This window comes from Ursus americanus, chromosome 13, assembly GCF_024610735.1.
Source record: "Ursus americanus isolate L20-20 chromosome 13, mUrsAme1.1.p, whole genome shotgun sequence".
Taxonomy (NCBI): Eukaryota; Metazoa; Chordata; class Mammalia; order Carnivora; family Ursidae; genus Ursus; species Ursus americanus.
In genome coordinates, this window is record NC_142139.1 from 40,069,170 (window position 1) to 40,087,812 (window position 18,643).

Sequence of the window (18,643 nt, forward strand, 5' to 3'; positions counted from 1 at the left end):
AGTGATAGGGATGAGAATGGAAGCAGGGTCTGGATAGGAACAATGCTATGGAGGCAGAAGCTTACTGAAAATAGTTCTGTGAGGGAGCAGCTATACAGAGGGCTTGTTCGAATTGTTTTGGGTAGTTTTGTTAAAGGAGCACAGGTATCAAAACAAATCACCAAAATATTTAGGTGGTTCTCCTGATCAGTGTGCAAAAGGCAATTAAAAAAAAGATACCATTTATAAAAGCAACACAATTCTAAGGTATCTTGAATAAATCTAACAAATATATGAAAGGCCTTTATAGAGAAAATTAGAAAACTTTATTGAAGGGCAAAAAAGCAACCTAAATGAATGGAAAGCTATTTAGTTTGTAAGTATCGTGTAGGTGACACTTTCCTGCAAATCACTCCATAAAGTTAATGCCATTTATGTTTTACAACTTTTTATTATGAAAAAAAGTAAAATACAGAAAACTTGGAAGACTGAAATGAGCACCACATACACACCACTTACATTCAAAATCGTTACTATTTTGTTCATTATCTGTGCTTTTTGGTTGTGCTGTACTATTTGAAATGACGATCTAGGCATTTGGAATTAAGTTATAGACATCAAGTACTTTAGTATGTCTCTCCTGCAAATAAGAGCACTCTCCTGCATAACCACAGTACCATTATTACACCTAAGAAAATTATACAGTAATTCCATAATATGACCTAATACCTAGTTTCTCAATTATGCCCCAAATGATTTTCATAGTTTTTTTTTTTTCAAACTCGAGTCCAATACAAGGTACATTTCTGACCGTTTTATCTCTAAGTCACTATTAATCTATAACAGCCTGCCACTTTTTTCCTCCCTGACACTGACTTTTTAACAGAACAGCCATTGTTTTGTCAAATGCCCCACATACTCTGGGTTTGCTTCTAAAGCAGTTTTACTTGTCCCTATCCCCTGTATGTCCTGCAAGTTGGAAGTTAGGTCTCAGTGCTTGATTAAATTCAGGTTAAGTTTGTAAGAACACTTCACAGGCGATGTGGTACACTTCTTACTGCATTATATCAAGAAGCATGTGCTAGGCTGTCTCACTTTTGTGATGCTGCATTTGATCACTTGATTGGTTAAGGTGACGATCACTGTCTCTCTCCATGTGAAAGTAACACTTCCCCTTTGCAATTGTAAGCTGTAATTTGTGAGGTGTTACTGTGACTTAAATCAAAATCCCAATAGGGTTCTTCATGAAACATGACAAATCAATGCTAAAAATCATATAAATATGTGTAAAAGACCAGGAATAACAGATAATTATGAATAATGGTAACAGTAATGTATTTGTTGAGAACTTACTCTATGCCAGATACTCTTCTTAGTGCTTTACATGTATTAAATCATCTCATCCTCACAACTGTGATATAGATAAAGAAGTTGAGGCACAGTGACATTAAGTAAATCTATAGAAGGCCACGTGGCTAGTAAGAGACAAAGTCAGAATCTGAACGTGGGCAGCCTGGCTCAAGGACCCATGTGCGTAACCACCACTTTGTACATGGGTAATAAAATATCAAGACATCCTATAATGCATGAACCATAAAGAAAAGACTGGAATTAAACAGATTGGGAGAAGATATTTGCAACACATATAGCTACAAATGGTTGGTACCCAAAGTACACAAAAATATTTGTAATGCTACCAATTAATAAGAAAATGATGAAGCAACCTATTAGAAAACTGGGCAAAGGATATGAATGGGCAGTTCCTAGAAGACGCCCAAAGCCAATAAACACACAAAAATAGGCTCATCTTCGCTAGCGTCAGGGAAAGTGCAGATTGAACCCGCAATGAGACGCCAGGTAATGCTCATCGGGGTGGCTCACTGTTGGGTATCCGATAACACCAAATGTTGTTAAGGGGGAGGAAAAACAGGAACTCTTGAGAATATAAAGTGTTAGGATAACTCAGAAAAGCTATGGCAATATTTAATAAGATGGGATACTTGCATACCACGTGACCCTGCATTTTCACTTCTAGATACCCGCTCTAGGGAAATCTGGCACGTGGATATAGGCAAAAGATATTCAATAGAATAGCGATTTGAGGAAGGCCAAAATAGAAATATATTAAGGGAAAAATAAATGAACTGGATTATTCTATATCAATGGAATATGACTCAGGATTCAAGATGAATAAGTTACATGGGTTAGCATGTCTCCATGTGTGAACACCAATAATCTAAAAACATGTTGAACAGAAAAAGTAGCAAAAGGTTTCATACAGTATGTTAGTATTATATAAATTTACACATAGTTTTAACTCACAGAATCTTAGTGTGTACTGGTTTTTTAGATACGTATGTATACAGCTAAAGTACAAAACCAAGCACAGGAAAGGCCAAAATTGTGGTTACTTTTGGGGATGAAGGAAGGAGAAGAGGTGGTAATGGGGTTGGAGTAGGGTTCAGTTCTATTTGTAATGTGCTTTTTTTGGGGAAAAATAGAGTGCTCCAAAGAAATTGTGGCAAACTACTAAAATTTGTTAAATCTCAGGGAAGGTTTTTTGTTTTGTTTTATATGTTTGTAGTATTTCATACTTCAAAATGTAAATATAGTAGGAGCAGAATGGAGCATGTTTTCAATGTTAGGATATGCACTTATTATGTGTTATAAGCAGATGTCACTGAGTAATTGTTGCTTTTATAAAAACGTGTTTTAGGGGCATCTGGGAGGCCCAGTCAGTTAAGCACGCGACTCTTGATCTCAGCTCAGGTCTTAATCTCAGAGTCGTGAGTTCAGGCCTGTTCGTTGGGTTCCATGCTGGGTGTGGAACCTACTTGAAAACAAACAAAAACAAACAAATAAACAAAAACACATGTGTTTTTTTTTTTTAAAGATTTTATTTATTTATTCGACAGAGATAGAGACAGCCAGCGAGAGAGGGAACATAAGCAGGGGGAGTGGGAGAGGAAGAAGCAGGCTCATAGTGGAGGAGCCTGATGTGGGGCTCGATCCCATAACGCCGGGATCACGCCCTGAGCTGAAGGCAGACGCTTAACCGCTGTACCACCCAGGCGCCCCCAAAAACACATGTTTTAAAACACCATACAGTTCATTAAAATTGGAGGGAAGACAACATCTCCAGCTGACCTTATTTGCTAGAATGGAACACAGAGCTTCGTTGTGGTAAGATGCCCCTCAGGATAGATCCCATAATCTCATTTGTACCGTTTTCTATAATTACATCTGACAACATAATTAAAAAAAAAGAACTCTTTATGTTGAAGATAAAAGCATACTCTGTTAGTTATCCAGCTAAGGACCACAATTGACAAAAAGCTTTCTCTAATTAGTGTGGTTGTCAAAGTGTGTTAGCATCAGGCTTTGGGAAGAGTAATGACTCTTTCAGGAAACTGGACCACTTTTGGAAACAACTTCTGTTGTTGTAGTTGATAGGAAGGGCTTGTTCAGCTGCCTCTACGGTCAAGACGTGCTCTCCCAAGAAAAGGAGGAGATTGAGAATACCCTGGGGAACAATTTAGTGCCCACAAATGATTGGCAACTATATGTGACCCTATCACTTTGGATTTTTCTCGCCAAATATTGATGATTATGCCCTCGTCACTTGTTACATATTGGCAAAAGTAGAAAGCAGCCTATATGTAAACCAAGAAATGCGAATTGAAGTAAACACCCTGTAGGTGCACAGCCGCTGATGGAGAGTTATTTATCCCACACCCCAAGTTTATGAGGTTTTTTCCTTTTGGCAAGTGCATCAAATGATCCCCACCAGCTGTTTTGCCGCTAGCTTCAGACTAAAGCCATCTGCTGAAAATCTTTTCCTTTTGCTAAAATTAACCGGGTACCATTGATGTTTCAGGTTAAAGATGGACCTCCCCTGAATTGTTCAGCCCTCCGTGCATGTCCTCTTTCCTCCCTCCCCTGGAAACACTGATGGGCGTAAGCCGTGATGCCCGGCTCAGCACATGCGTTATTTTCTTTAGTTCTTGCATCAGCTCACAGGAGAAACTGAGCCCCAGAAACCTCTGTGAATGGCAGAGTCGGGTTCAAAACCCCGTAAGTCTGTTGCTAAAATCCACGGTCTCAACAAGTACCGTACTCATCTGCTGTCAGAGAAGTGGTTTTAAACTGTTGCTACCCTTATGCTGTTAGATAGTGATTAGTTTTCTTTTGAGGAGACCCTTGAGAGAAGAGAAGTTGGAAATCTTGAGTTAATACTTAATGGGCTGGGACTAAATATAACGTTTAACAATTACTTCTTTTTATGGTCAGGATCAATAAAAGGGTAAAATAGTGGATAGAAATTTTATTTTATTATTTATTTATTTATTTTTAAAAATTTATTTGAGACAGAGCCCACACAAGCGGGGGGAGCGGCAGAGAGAGAGGGAGAACCAGGCTTCCCACTGAGCAAGGAGCCCAGTGCGGGACTCGATCCCAGGACCCTGATCCTGACCTAAGCTGAAGGCAGATGCTTCACTGACTGAGCCACCCAGGCGCCCCATAGACATTTTATTTTTAACTAGCTGTTGAGTGTCCTTCTATTTTGAAAATATTCAGTTAAAAATGAAATTTAAAAGTAAATAGTTTGTGCCGTCAAACTGCTGGGAAAATGATCCACAAACCTGGTATTGCCTGTCCCTTTCCCTGGTCCCTTGCCCACAGCACCCTCTGTGTCCCTCTGTGCGGCAGTGGTCTTTGCGGTTGTCGCTGTTCCTGTAGCAGCTGCTTCCTCCAGCTCACCTGCTCTGGCTTGTTCTCTGCTCTGTCCCCAGCACCAGCCGTACAGAGTGCCTGGACTACGGGTGGTGTTCTAGAAATATTTGTGGGTTGGGTGAATGAATCTGAACTCTGAGCAAAGTCTTGGAAAGGAAGATAATAAATATTTAGCAGTGAAGATTTGGAATCTTGTTCTTGAAACTACGTAACAGTCTTCTTTCTGCAGACTCTTTTCTGCCCTGTTTCTCTGCCGTTCTGACAAAGACAGCACAGGCCTCCACGAGCTCCACTTTCTGGAGGCAAGAGCTGGCGGGACTCCGTGGCTGGCTGTCCCATGGCACTGTCCCTCTGCACAGGCCGGCTTCCCCTTGCATCTCAGCCCCTTCCTTTTTTTTCCCCGAATAAATGCTCTTTTAAAAAAGTGAATATAGGTATGTGTTATTTTTAATTACTGTCAGTGATGTATGTAATTTGAAAATTAATGTTGCTGTAATTATATTGATATACCGAATAGTGATTCCCAGCTTTTTAGTCAGACAAATTAAGCCTGTCTTTCTGAATTCATCTTCAAAGCCTCAGAGTGGTTAAGGAATCAGGAGTATGCAGAATTAAAGCCTTTGTACTGCGGTTAATTTAGCATGAGTTAGCAAATGTAATTGATTTTTAAAATGTGACATCAAGATTAGATTTCCCTGCCAGGAGAACTCTCGGTCTGTGTTCTCTCTTGCCAGAGGCTCCAAATTTATAACCGGCAAGTCACTGGGGTCACATTCAAAACTAGAATTAAAATGATTTGTTTGGGTATGTTGACAAGGAGTTAAATACTTTAAACAGAGGATATTCTTCTTTGGGACCACAGATGCCTCGATTGAAAAGGAGATCAGTGCACCATCTTGTTTACTGTTCATTTCCTGTTCTTTAACATAGTATCTGGTCTGAAGGTGTTCGGTTTGTTTTGAGCAAGTGAATGAATGCATGAATAAGGGTCAGTAGCAAACACAGAAATGCATGCAATCTTTGGCTTTCTCCCGTATTGAAAAGGTTCGTCTGTTTTTCTCATGGCCCTTCCTACTCCTCTGGGGGTTTCTATTCCATACCCCCCCCCCCCCATGGCATCAGCCAGTTTCTCTGCACGAAGAGCTCCAGATTCTCTGTCTCCAGGCCTGTCCTCTGCTGTGGAGCTGCATGTGTTACCCATGGCAAGGGCTGCTCGTATCGGGTGCTCAGCATACCCGGCTGGACAGACCGTCCATACCCCCAGTGTGGACTAGATGAGCAAGTCAGACCAGGTGAGCCGGAGAAGACGGCCTACAAACTAATAAATGCAAGAAAGAGCCCTGCTGCACAGAGGGGCACAGAGGGTGTTGCGGGCACAGGACCAGGGAATAGGAGAGGCAACAGTGAGTTTGCAGAGAATTTGTCCAAGTTCAACTGCCTGTTGCCACACTTCTGACTTTCTGTTTCTGATGCCAAACACCGGATTATTTTGTTTCATCTCATCTGTCCGAGTCTCTCTTCCCTCCTCCGTCTGGTCTCTATGGCTTGAGGTACCACCTACATAAGGATGGCCCCAGATCTCCACCCCTGGTCCAGATCCCTCTCCTAAGCGTCAGGCACACGTCTGTCTAGGGGGCTCCCCACTGCTGTGTACCTCAAGCTCTTTTCCCTGGCCTACAAAACCCTGCGGGGTCGGACACCTGCTTACCCTGGCTGGCACTTTCTCCCTCTGCTCCTGTATTCCACTAATCCCACACTTCCCTTAGCTCCTGGAAGAGGCCATCTTTTCTTCCTCCTTGGAGCTTTTGTACATCCTCCGCGTGGAACAGTCCTCCTTCTAGACTCTTTTTGGGCTCACTCCAATGTATTCTTCAGCAGCGTGGACATCACTTCGGAGAACATTTCCTGCTCCCAACGCCCCAGGTCTGGGGTAAGGGCCTTTTGTATATCCACAGCACCGTTATTTTTTCTGTTATGTGTTCTGAGTATTTATTGCACTATTGTGATTGGTCTGTTCATCTCTTACTAGACTGTGAGATCAATGACTATTTCACCCTTTCTCTTCTGGGCCTGACTCAGGATTGCATGTTTCCTTGAGTGTTTCAGTCTGATTTGAGTTCCCCATAACCTTAGGGTTTACCCTGCAGCAATGCCTTTTATAGATGACTGACTCGCCTCCATTCTGTGCATCTTCTGCCCGTTCTTGGCGTGGCTTCCAGTCGGGGTCTCGCAGGTGCTGTTTGGCCGATGCCACTTCCCAGTTGGGAGGCCTCTGGTACCGTGAGATTCATTGTTTTCCTTGGTCTTACACTCTGCAAGGTAAAAATCAACAGGTACCCAGTGAAAAGTGTGTTTCTTTCCTACATTTCTATCTCTGTTAAAGGCTTCACCATTTTCTTAAGGACCAAGCTGGACAACCTGACAGATTTGAGGTCTCATTCACCCTCTCTTACTCAGCCCCAATGCTGGAAGTTTCGTGTTAGCACTGAGGGAGGAAGTAAACCCCACGGGCTTCGGCTTCAGACTGGATCGACAGAGGCCTCGCTAGGGCACCCTCACGGACACCTCACCCGTGATGCTCGACTTCATGTCCTTCTCTCTGGTTTTATCACCGATGCTTCAGCTTAGACCCACCTTAGCTCTGTTTGCACAGTCGTCATCACATCTGACCCACAACCCCCACTTCTTGCGGCTATAATTTGTCCAGATCAGATGAAGGTGCTAGATTTCTAGACTGTAAACATGCGTAGATTGGTCATGACTTTTAACAAGTCTGCAGGCATCTTTACCATAAAGCGGCCGGTGGTTCTTACCTGTGAGCTCCTCCGGCTCGGGCTGCCTCCGTCGGGGGCTCCCTCCCAGGCCTTCCCTGGATTTGCACACAGCGTGTTGTACCGTCATGCGTGGTTTATGGGTCTGCCTCTCTCCCGAACGCCTTGGGGGCAGAATCCTGTTGTCTTCCTCTCTGCCTGTGTCTCCCTCACTCCCCGCACCCCCACCCAGCATATGCGTGCAGGGCACAGAAGAGATACAAGAGTATCAGCTGTGCGCCTAGGAGCCGGATCCCTCTGGTGCTGCTGTGTCCTCGGCTGGAGCTGTCCTGCCCAGTCCCGCCTGCTGAGTCCTTCCTAGCTAGCTGGTGTTTGCCATATTTGAATACCTCGCTGCTTAGAGCGCAGTCTTTGGACCAGTGGCATGGGCATATCCCCTGGCAGCTGTTGGTTGCAGGCTAATGAGAACTTTGGCAAAGGGCTTATTTGTATTTCTGAACACAGGTCCTTGCAACCGGGCTCAGTGGTCTCTACTCTTCCCTGCCTACAAAGCTTGAAGAGAAGGGCGAGGAATGGCACTGCCTTCTGAAGGACGACTGGCTCCTGCTCCCTGCTCTCGTCCAGTTCATGAACTCCCTGGAGTTTTGCAACGCCGTAATCCAGGTACTGGAGTGCCACGAAGGGGCCCTTTGTCCCGGTCCATTCAGAATCCAAGCATTGTAAAAGATTAGTTTATTAGCATTCCTTTTAAAAATATCAATGTCTGTGGAATTATTGGTGCTTTCTTTTAAGCATCCTGAATGTCCTTGGATGAACAAAAATGTTAAGTTTACAGGTTTCGGGGAAGTTTTAATTGAGAAGAAAATGAGTGGATTTTCTTTCTCCTCCTTATAAAAAGTGTTAATTCTGTTTTGATTATCCACTTAACCATCAAAAGTAAGTTCAATGCTTGACTCATTAAATAGATATTTTTAGGCTTCTAAGTACACCAAATTATACCACTCTTACTTCAAGGTCTTCTTGGGAGTATACAAAGGAAAACACTTTATTTTGCTTAATGGTGCATACTACATAAAGAATATTGTTATCCCAATTGAATTTAGACGAAGTTTAAGCATCTTCTTAGCAGCACAAATTAAATCTGTGCTTTGAAATTGGTCTGCTTCGGGGAAAAAAAAACAACCACTGAACTCTAGTATATTGGGCTTCTTTATTAGATTTTTACCTTCAGATTTCTTGTTACTGTTTTCAATAAAAATCAGATTTTATATATATTTAAGGATGTAGGGGTTTTTCATAAAAAATGTTTTATTTCTATTCAACATACATATTACCTTCATATTGGATTTATTAAGAAATCAAATTTTCTTTATGTTGATTGTAAGGTGAAAAATGTTAGTTATAATCTGTTTATCTACCAAATAAAGAAATAGCTTCTGGAAGAAAATGCAAGTAAATTACTTTAGTTCCTATCTCATTTTTATTGCTAAGTCAAAGGAAGTTTTATTTATATATAAGATAAATGGATTATGTCTTAAGGTTTTTTTTTTCCCTTTAATATTACAGTCTATCAACATTTCTTGCAGAAGTATGTGGAAATAAAAAAGATGAACCTATTAGTTCCTTCCCTAATGTACACACACAGAGAGATTATCAGTAATTTAAAGATCTAGCTTTACTTCCCTAGAAATTGCTTTTCACTTTATTGTTTGATTTTATTATTTTTTTTTAAGAAAGAGAAGTAAAGCTAACAGGCATGGTTAAAGGCAGAGAAATGATATGTTTTGTGCTATATTTTGAAATCGAGACCATATACTTTTAAGATTTTTTTGTTTGGGGGTACTACTGAAATGATTACTCACAAAAGATATTAGTAAAGGCTTATTCATGCTAAATATATTTTAAAAGTCAAATATAGGAAGTGGTGTGCTTTTGGTAATGTTTTCTCCTTTTGAACAGAATCTTATTTTTTATGAAAGGATTTTTGAAGTGCCTTCCTCCTCAATATAAATGATTGGTAAAAACTGTATCTTCAACACAAATTCATTTTGCTAGCAAAATAAATGTATTGAATTGTCCACTTTGACAGTTATACCTTTGCTTTTAATTAGGCACAAGTTAATTGGGACATAGATGAAGTTATGGGGCAAAATTATACTTTATAGTTTGTTAATTTTAATTTATGAGTCCCTATACATATTCAGTCTATTTATTATCTGCTTTTTTTTTTAAGTTGAAACTTAGAATTACCAATTTTAAAATCTGAAAGTCCAAGCTGTTTATACTGGAATAAACTATCTGAAAAAATTACATGGTGGCTTGAAGTCTGGATTATTCTTTGACCATGGAATAAATGGCCAGAATTTGAATTTCCTTTTTGAATTTAGGATGTTCACAGAAATGTGTGATTTTAAGAAGTCCTAAAGATGAAACTCTTTGCCTTTTTCATGACTGCCTGTTTCTCTCTTAGGTGGCTCATCCTTTGATTCGCAGTCAGCTTGTCAATTATATTTACAATGGATTCTTGGTACCAGTCTTGGCTCCTGCTCTCCACAAGGTCAGTGATTGGCTAATGTGATCTTCTTTGTTGATGGTGCAACTGATGGAAACCGAGGAAGGTGACCAGTGTAATTGACTTGATGGTGACTTCAGCCTGATTCTTCTTGTTCCATTCATATTCCACAATTTGAAAGCAGGTCTTTATGATGGTGACAGCTGAAGTCTGTTGGGATCTAGTTGGTGTCGTAGCACACGGCATTGTGAATGTCGAGTAAGATAGTCTACATGAAGATTGTCAAATGACTGTGACTCTAGTGTTTACGTCAGTTCATGGGGAGTAGCTCCTTGGAACTCTCCCTTAAGCTGTCCTTGGAGGCCAGGTCTGTCCTAGAGAGTGCAGGGCTTACCGTGGTGGGAAAGGGGCCGGGGTACCACAGGTCCCGTGGATTTGCTGTCTCCTTAATAGAACATAATTTTTTAAAACAATTTTGTGACAGCAAAAATTGAAGTGAAGCAAGTTAAGGTCCCAGCAAAGGTTGGCTGTCTCATTAGCACCACTCTGGATTCCTTATGATGCTCTCATTTTATAAAATAAATCAACTGATAGCTTTTCCATTGTGAGCTGTCAAGAGACACCCATGGACATAGAATTCTTTTTTTTTTTAAATATTTTTTTATTATATTATGTTAGTCACCATACAGTATATCCCTGGTTTTTGATGTAAAGCTTGATGATTCATTAGTTGCATATAACACCCAGTGCACCATGCAATACGTGCCCTCCTTACTACCCATCACCGGCCTATCCCATTCCCTCACCCCCCTCCCCTCTGAAGCCCTCAGTTTGTTTCTCAGAGTCCATAGTCTCTCATGCTTCATTCCCCCTTCTGATTACCCCTCTTTCTTTATCCCTTTCTTCTCCTACCGATCTTCCTAGTTCTTATCTTCCATAGATGAGAGAAACCATATGATAATTGTCTTTCTGTGCTTGACTTATTTCACTTAGCATTATCTCCTCCAGTGCCGTCCATGTTGTAGCAAATGTTGAGAAATCGTTCTTTTTGATAGCTGAGTAATATTCCATTGTATATATGGACCACATCTTAATCTAGTCATCTGTTGAAGGGCATCTTGGCTCCTTCCATGATTTAGCTATTGTGGACAATGCTGCTATGAACATTGGGGTGCATATGGCCCTTCTCTTCACTACATCTGTCTCTTTGGGGTAAATACCCAGTAGTGCAATGGCTGGATCATAGGGTAGCTCAATTTTTAACTTTTTAAGGGACCTCCACACTGTTTTCCAGAGTGGCTGTACCAACTTGGATTCCCACCAACAATGTAGGAGGGATCGCCTTTCTCCACATCCTCTCCAACAATTGTTGTTTCTTGCCTTGTCCATTTTTGCCATTCTAACTGGCATAAGGTGGTATCTTAGTGTGGTTTTGATTTGAATTTCCCTGATGGCTAATGATTTTGAACATTTTTTCATGTGTCTGTTAGCCATTTGTATGTCATCATTGGAAAAGTGTCTGTTCATATCTTCTGCCCATTTTATGATTTGTTTATTTGTTCCTTGCATATTGAGTTTGAGAAGTTCTTTGTAGATCTTGGATACCAGTCTTTTATCTGTAGCATCATTTGCAAATATATTCTCCCATTCCGTGGACTGCCTCTTAGTTTTTTTGACTGTTTCCTTGGCTGTGCAGAAGCTTTTTATCTTGACGAAGTCCCACAAGTTCATTTTATCTTTTGTTTCTCTTGCCTTTGGAGATGTGTCATGAAAAAGGTTGCTGTGGCTGATGTCGTAGAGGTTGCTGCCTATCCTCTCCTCTAGGATTTTGATGGATTCCTGTCTCACATCAAGGTCTTTCATCCATTTGGAGTTTATCTTTATGTATGGTGTGAGAGAGTGGTCAAGTTTCATTCTTTTGCATGTAGCTGTCCAATTTTCCCAGCACCATTTATTGAAGAGACTGTCTTTTCTCCACTGGATGTTTTTTCCTGCTTTATCAAAGATTAGTTGCCCGAGAGCCAAGGGTCCATTTCTGGGTTCTCTGTTCTGTTCCATTGGTCTATGTGTCTGTTTTTGTGCCAGTACCATGCTGTTCTTGTGATCATAGCTTTGTAGTACAGCTCGAAATCCGGCATTGTGATGCCCCCAGCTTTGTTTTTCCTTTTCAACAGTTCCTTGGCGATTCGGTGTCTTTTCTGGTTCCATACAAATTTAAGGGCTATTTGTTCCAGTTCTTTGAAAAAATGTCATTGGTATTTTGATTGGGATAGCATTGAAAGTGTAGATTGCTCTGGGTCGCATGGACATTTTAACTATGTTAATTCTTCCGATCCATGAACATGGAATATTTTTCCATCTTTTTGTGTCTTCTTCAATGTCTTTCAAGAGTGATTTGTAGTTTCTAGAATATAGATCCTTTATGTCTCTGGTTAAGTTAATTCCAAGGTAACGTATGATTTTTGGTGCTATTGTAAATGGGATGGGTTCCCTAATTTCTCTTTCTTCAGTCTCATTATTTGTGTATAGAAATGCAACTGATCCCTGAGCATTGATTTTGTATCCCGCCACATTACTGAATTCCTCTATGACTTCTAATAGTTTGGGAGTGGATTCTTTTGGGTTTTCCATATAGAGTATCATGTCATCTGCGAAGAGGACATTTTGACTTCTTCTTTGCTGATTTGGATACCTTTTATCCCTTTTTGTGGTCTGATTGCTGTTGCAAGGACTTCTAGTACTATGTTGAATAATAATGGCGAGAGTGGGCATCCTTGTCGTGTTCCTGATCTTAAGAGAAAGGCTTCCAGCTTTTCCCCATTGAGAATGATATTTGCTGTAGGCTTTTCATAGATGGTTTTTATGAGATTGAGGAATGTACCCTCTATCCCTACACTCTGAAGGGTTTTAATCAGGAAAGGATGCTGTATTTTGTCAAATGCTTTTTCTGCATCTATTGAGAGAATCATATGATTTTTGGCTTTTTTCTTGCTGATAAAATTTATGACACTGATAGATTTGCGAATGTTGAACCACCCTTGCATCCCGGGGATGAATTCCACTTGGTCATGATGGATAATCCTTTTAATGTACTGTTGGATTCTATTAGCCAGGATCTTGTTGAGAATTTTGGCGTCCATATTCATTAGAGAAATTGGTTTGTAATTCTCCTTTTTGATGGGTTCTTTGCCTGGTTTGGGGATCAAGGTAATATTGGCCTCATAGAATGAGTTTGGTAGCTTTCCTTCTGTTTCTATTTTTTGAAATAGCTTAGGAGAATAGGTATTATTTCTTCTTTGAATGTTTGGTAGAATTCCCCGGGAAAACCGTCCGGCCCTGGAGTTTTGTTTTTTGGAAGGTTTTTTATCACTGTTTCAATCTCTTCATAATTAATTGGCCTGTTTAAAAAATCAATTTCTTCCTGTTTCGGTCTTGATAGTTTATAGGTTTCCAGGAAGCCCTCCATCTCTTCTAGGTTGCTTAATTTATTGGCATAAAGCTGTTGATAAAAGTTTCTAATAATTGTAAGGAGTTTTTCCTCACTGAGTAAAGGGACACATAGAGTATTTAGTTCAGAGAATCTTTGTCAAGTTATTAGAGTTGCCAGCCCTCACAGGGAGATAAGAAATAATTCATCACATGTTGTTTTGATGGGATGCCCACATTTCTCCATCTGGAAGTACCATTTCCGTGGGCTCTCATTTTACAGAATCAAAGATTCCCTTATTATGGCAACTTGAAGCTGTGGTAATGGGGCTTCAAGTTTAGAACAACAGGTCTTCAAAGAAGGTGTTCATCTTGTACCATTTACTGCCTTTTGCGTGTAGTGGCAATATTTTCCAAAACAGCGTTCTTGATCTGACAGTGTGCTTTGTGTTCCTTCTAGGTTTAAGAGGTAATCTCAGATGTGGTTTGAACATCAAAATATGCATGTTTCTAGATGATTTTAGTGGTTTACGGGCACAGAGGAACCAAGTGTTGGGAATTAAATCTGTTTTGGAAAATATAGGACATATCTTGGGAAAATGCAGACCTCGTGTTTGCTCCAGGTTGTCCTTCTGTTAGTATCTTGCTGTCCTGGAGGTGAGGTGGATGTCTTGTCTGGAAGGTCTCTAAGCTCTGCACGGAGGAATTTTCTGTGACGGGATACAGCATTGCTGCTGAAATTCTTTGGTAGCCATTATCCATATACTCCCTCACACATTTAGACTTTCTTCCTCATTTAGTTCCATGCTTTTCCTCATTGACCAGTTGATATAAAATAATTTCCCAAGTCATTATTGTAATAGTGGTAATTATAATTATTATTTGTTCAGGATATTTTACATTATTATAATTACCATACCTTAATGTTACAAATATTAATGATAACTCTTTATCTGTAATTGAAGATGAGATCCATGTCAGAGACTGTTACGAGGATCTGATGGCCACTCTGTACTACTCCTTCACAGCACTAACCACAAGTGGAATCAAATCATTAGATGGGCAATAACTTGTTTAATGGCTGTCTCCACAGTGCTTTGCCTGTTTCTTGTGGGTAAGGTTCACACCCGCTTTGTTCACTGGGGTATCTCCAGTGCCAAGGACAGAGCCTTGGACTTGGGACGCCGAATAAACAGCACACAGGTGGAATGAGGTTTGCCCAAGGGCCGTGCAGCGTGCTGGTATGTGGTGCATTCCCGGGCAGTGGTTCACAGAGATTTTTAACAGCGCTTTACATATATTAACTAATATTGCTCTTTATTATGCCTGTAATTAAAATACGAGGTGTTTTTTTTTTTTTTTAAAGATTTTATTTATTTATTTGACAGAGACAGAGACAGCCAGCGAGAGAGGGAACACAAGCAGGGGGAGTGGGAGAGGAAGAAGCAGGCTCATAGCGGAGGAGCCTGATGTGGGGCTCAATCCCAGAACGCCGGGATCACGCCCTGAGCCAAAAGCAGACGCTTAACCGCTGTACCACCCAGGCGCCCCAAAATACGAGGTGTTTTAAATCATGAAGTTAAGAATATATCTTATTGTGAAAAAAAAATGCAGTCAGTGCTGAGTATGTAAAATGCAAAGGGAACATCACCATATTAGATTTGAATTTCCAGCCCCTAATTAAAATTCCCTAACTTTTATCCATTGCAGGCAATTTCTCCTGGGGCTATTTAGAGTCTAGGGAGAATATTTCCTCCCTAATTAATTTTTCTCCTTGCTCCCCAGTCTTTGTGTGTGTGTGTTTTAATCATTTAGAATGACAATTTTTAGGAAGGAGGCAGGGCAAGGGGGAGGGTGAACAGTCTCTCCTCTGACTCTTGGCTGTCTCAGTGGTTGATGAAGCAGGGAGCCTCCTATGAGTGGTAGGACAGGGGCCCCGAGACAGATGAGGAAAGAAGTCCAGAACTGGGTGTTTCTGGAGGAGTTCCTAGTGAGAGCATCACCTCCTATAGCCTGTGTCCTCTCCTTTGCCATGGGAAGGGATACCTGGCAGTCTCAGGTCTACTACTGTAGGGGCTCCTGTCTAGATTTTTCATATTTTGTGTCCCTTGCCCTGGTAGAGGAGCCTCATTTCGTATCTTAAATAAATTTCCATTGTGTACTCTCTCAGCTCCCAGTTTATGCATGGCATTTTAGTTACTGGCCATCCCATCAGTGTAGGCAGTCTGCAGAGGTGAACTCATTCTCTCCGTCTCATAAATAATAGAAATAAATTTGTACTCAAACATATTCCTACATCACAATCAATTCTCATAAACTATTTCCATAGCATTTCCTAACCAGAGATGAAGTCATTACGAAGGGTTGTGGGTAATGAGAGGTAGGGTGTGGGTGCTTGACAAGTGAAAGTTGTCTCTGCCATCCCTCTCCCCAGTCTGTGTGCATGGTGTAGTGTTCCCTCTGTGAGTCGTTCTGCTGCGCGCCTTCTCCATCCGACGTGGTGTGACCAGTCATTCTTCTGGGTTAGCACAAAGGCGTATTTGATTTTTTGCAAAGGGCTGCACAGTTTTCTGTAGTGTGGATATACTGGTCCATAGTCCCTTATCTACAACTCAAATTCAAAAAGCTTAGAAACCACCCCCCTTTTTTTTAATAATTCATATGGCAGCACAACCTAACCTTTGCTGAACTCATTTGGTGGCAAACCCTTACCTGAGCTGTCTTGAGGCTGTTTGGTTTTGTTCCGCTTGTGTTCATATTTGTATGTTTTGTGGAAGAAATAGTAATGTGTTTGATCGTATGAGCGCTGCCTTGGACCCGCTGGGTTAGTCAAACATGGCGGATGCACACATTACTTTTCTAAACTGGGAAAAGTTTGAATTCCAAGGTATGCATGGTCTCCAGGATTTAGAATAAGAAATTAGAGGCCTGCTTTGGACATTTAGGAAAGGATCAATTTTTGGAAATACGTTTAAAATCATGCTTTGTAAAAGTCACACTAGAAAAAATGATACCATGTTAATATGGATCATTTAGGAATGAGAACTAGACATAGATGTGGGCATCACGTTGTACAAAACGGGTTATTTATGACTTTCGACAGCTCTTAAACCAGCAAGAGCTAGTTCTGTTGTCTCTGTATGTTTAATTTATTAAAGCTAAATTTTCAAGGCTGAATATTCATCGGTATGTTGTATTAGTCTGGGTTCTCAGAGAAGCAGATGCCAACATAGGGTTAAACGTGCAAGGATTTTATTGGGGAAATGCTTGTGAGAGAGAAAATAGGGAGCAAGGTGCGGAAGGCTGGGAGTTGACAGACTGCAATGCAAATGTGACCCCAAGTGAAGAAGAGGGAGAGGTTGGTTGGGAGTGTCCTAGAGTGCTGTGCAGTCTGAGAAAATCCTCCTCTGATCTCAGGGTTCTGGGACCGGCCGAGTCGGGCTCTGTGCTCAGTGGGGAGCCTGCTTGTTCCTCTGCCCCTCCTCCTGCTTGTGCTCTCTCTCTCAAAGAAGTAAAATCTTTAAAAAAAAAAAAAAGTGTGGTGTTTCAGTGATTTACTGCTCTGTGATAAACTACTCCCTAACTTAGTGACCTGAAACCACCATTTTTTAAAAAAGATTTTATTTATTTATTTTACAGAGAGAGAGAGAGAGCACAAGAAAGGGGAGCAGCAGGCAGAGGGAGAGAGAGAAGCAGGCTCCCCACTGAGCAGGGAGCCCAATGCAGGGCTCGATCCCAGCACCCTGGGATCATGACCTGAGCCGAAGGCAGACGCTTAACCGACTGAGCCACCCAGGCGCCCCTGAAACAACCATCTATTAGTATAAAGCACAACTCTCTGGTTCAGGAATTCAGGCTGGGCACAGAGAGGTTGGCTCATCTCCGTTCTGTGATACCTGGGACCTCAGCTGGGATGAGTTTAGTGGATGGGGCCTGAATCTCTTGGGGCTGACAGCATGGATGGGTCTCTCTCTCCCTCCATCGCTCCCACCTTCTCTCCCTCAGTCCATAGTCTCTTCACAGGGTTGGCTTGGGCTTTCTCTAAACGTGGCAGCCTCAGGTACTTGGGCTCTTTTTTTATTTGTTGGGGGCTCAAGAGACAGGAACTAGAAGCTGTCAGTCTGGAATCTGCAACAGTGTCACTCCTGCCATATTTTATTATTCACGGTAGTCAAAGGGTCCACCCTCTTTCAAGGGGAGAGGACATAGACCCCACCTCTTGACAGTTGGAGTGTCAGAGAATTTGTGGGCAGGATTTCCATGGTTACCATCCCTAGGACTGAATGTGTTTGCAAAGGGTCAGAGAGCACTCTATGGAGAGGGCCACCTGACTAGAACCAGGGTTCAGGTGTGGGTCACAACCAACCTGAGACAGTGCCTGAGAGGAGGAGGCAAGGGAAGAAATAACCGACTTCATTCTCCTCCCTTCCTCGGGTCTCCTGCTGGACTCCCTTCGGGTGAACCCAAAGGGAAACCATATGGCAAGGGAACCATGGAAGAAGGTGGCCCACATAGGTCATCTGGGGCTCAGAGCAGGGTGGAAGGGCTGGAGAGTAGACACAGAGAGGCAGATAGAGGTGATCCAGCACACTTATTTCCTAGCGTCGGCATTTCAGTGTTAATGAGTAGGTACAGTTGGCACCTGTGGTGTGTATTCAGATGTAGTGCTTACGATGCGGTTTAAAATTTTCTAGAAACTTAAAATTTTCTAGAAACACATAAGAAAGTCCACTTTTTATAGTTGCTAGTTACCAATTCTGTGTATTGATCCTTGTTCTCTGGAACCTGAGATCGTAATTAGACTTTAATGTGACGGGCAGATATGCTAACAACATACCAGATATAAATAAACAGTGAGGAACTCTCCAAAGCGCAGGTAACAGTCACCAGGTCCGCCTTGTTATTACCCGGTTCACGCAGAAGCAGGGGGTGCGGTGGAAGGGGACGAGACCATGGATCAGAAGATCTGAGCTCTTGTCCTGGCTCCTGGATCTACTGCTCTGTGGCCCCGTGCGAAGCTCTTAGCTTCTCCGAGGCTGTTTCCTGAGCTGCGCGGTGGGGATGGTAAGGTCTTCTTCCCCCCTTACAGGGGCTGGAGATCAAACAGGAGAGCATTCTGAAGATCGTGTGCTGTTATACGCAGAAGTGCTGTCGTCGCTACTCCAGGACAGATTCTGCCTCCTCACGTGCAGTAGAAGGATAACATCATTTGTCCAGAGAC

General features: G+C 41.7%; 1 protein-coding gene across 11 annotated transcripts in view; it reads left to right on the plus strand.

Moving 5' to 3' along the window:
- The window catches only part of FHIP1A (FHF complex subunit HOOK interacting protein 1A), a 241,748-nt gene that overhangs the window by 164,765 nt on the left and 58,340 nt on the right, over positions 1-18,643 (plus strand). For all 11 annotated transcript variants that reach the window (XM_087866512.1, XM_087866513.1, XM_087866508.1 and 8 more), the window contains 2 exons: positions 7,989-8,147; positions 9,955-10,041. In XM_087866512.1, the coding sequence (XP_087722638.1) occupies positions 7,989-8,147; positions 9,955-10,041 (246 nt within the window). The remainder of the gene's footprint in view (positions 1-7,988; positions 8,148-9,954; positions 10,042-18,643) is intronic.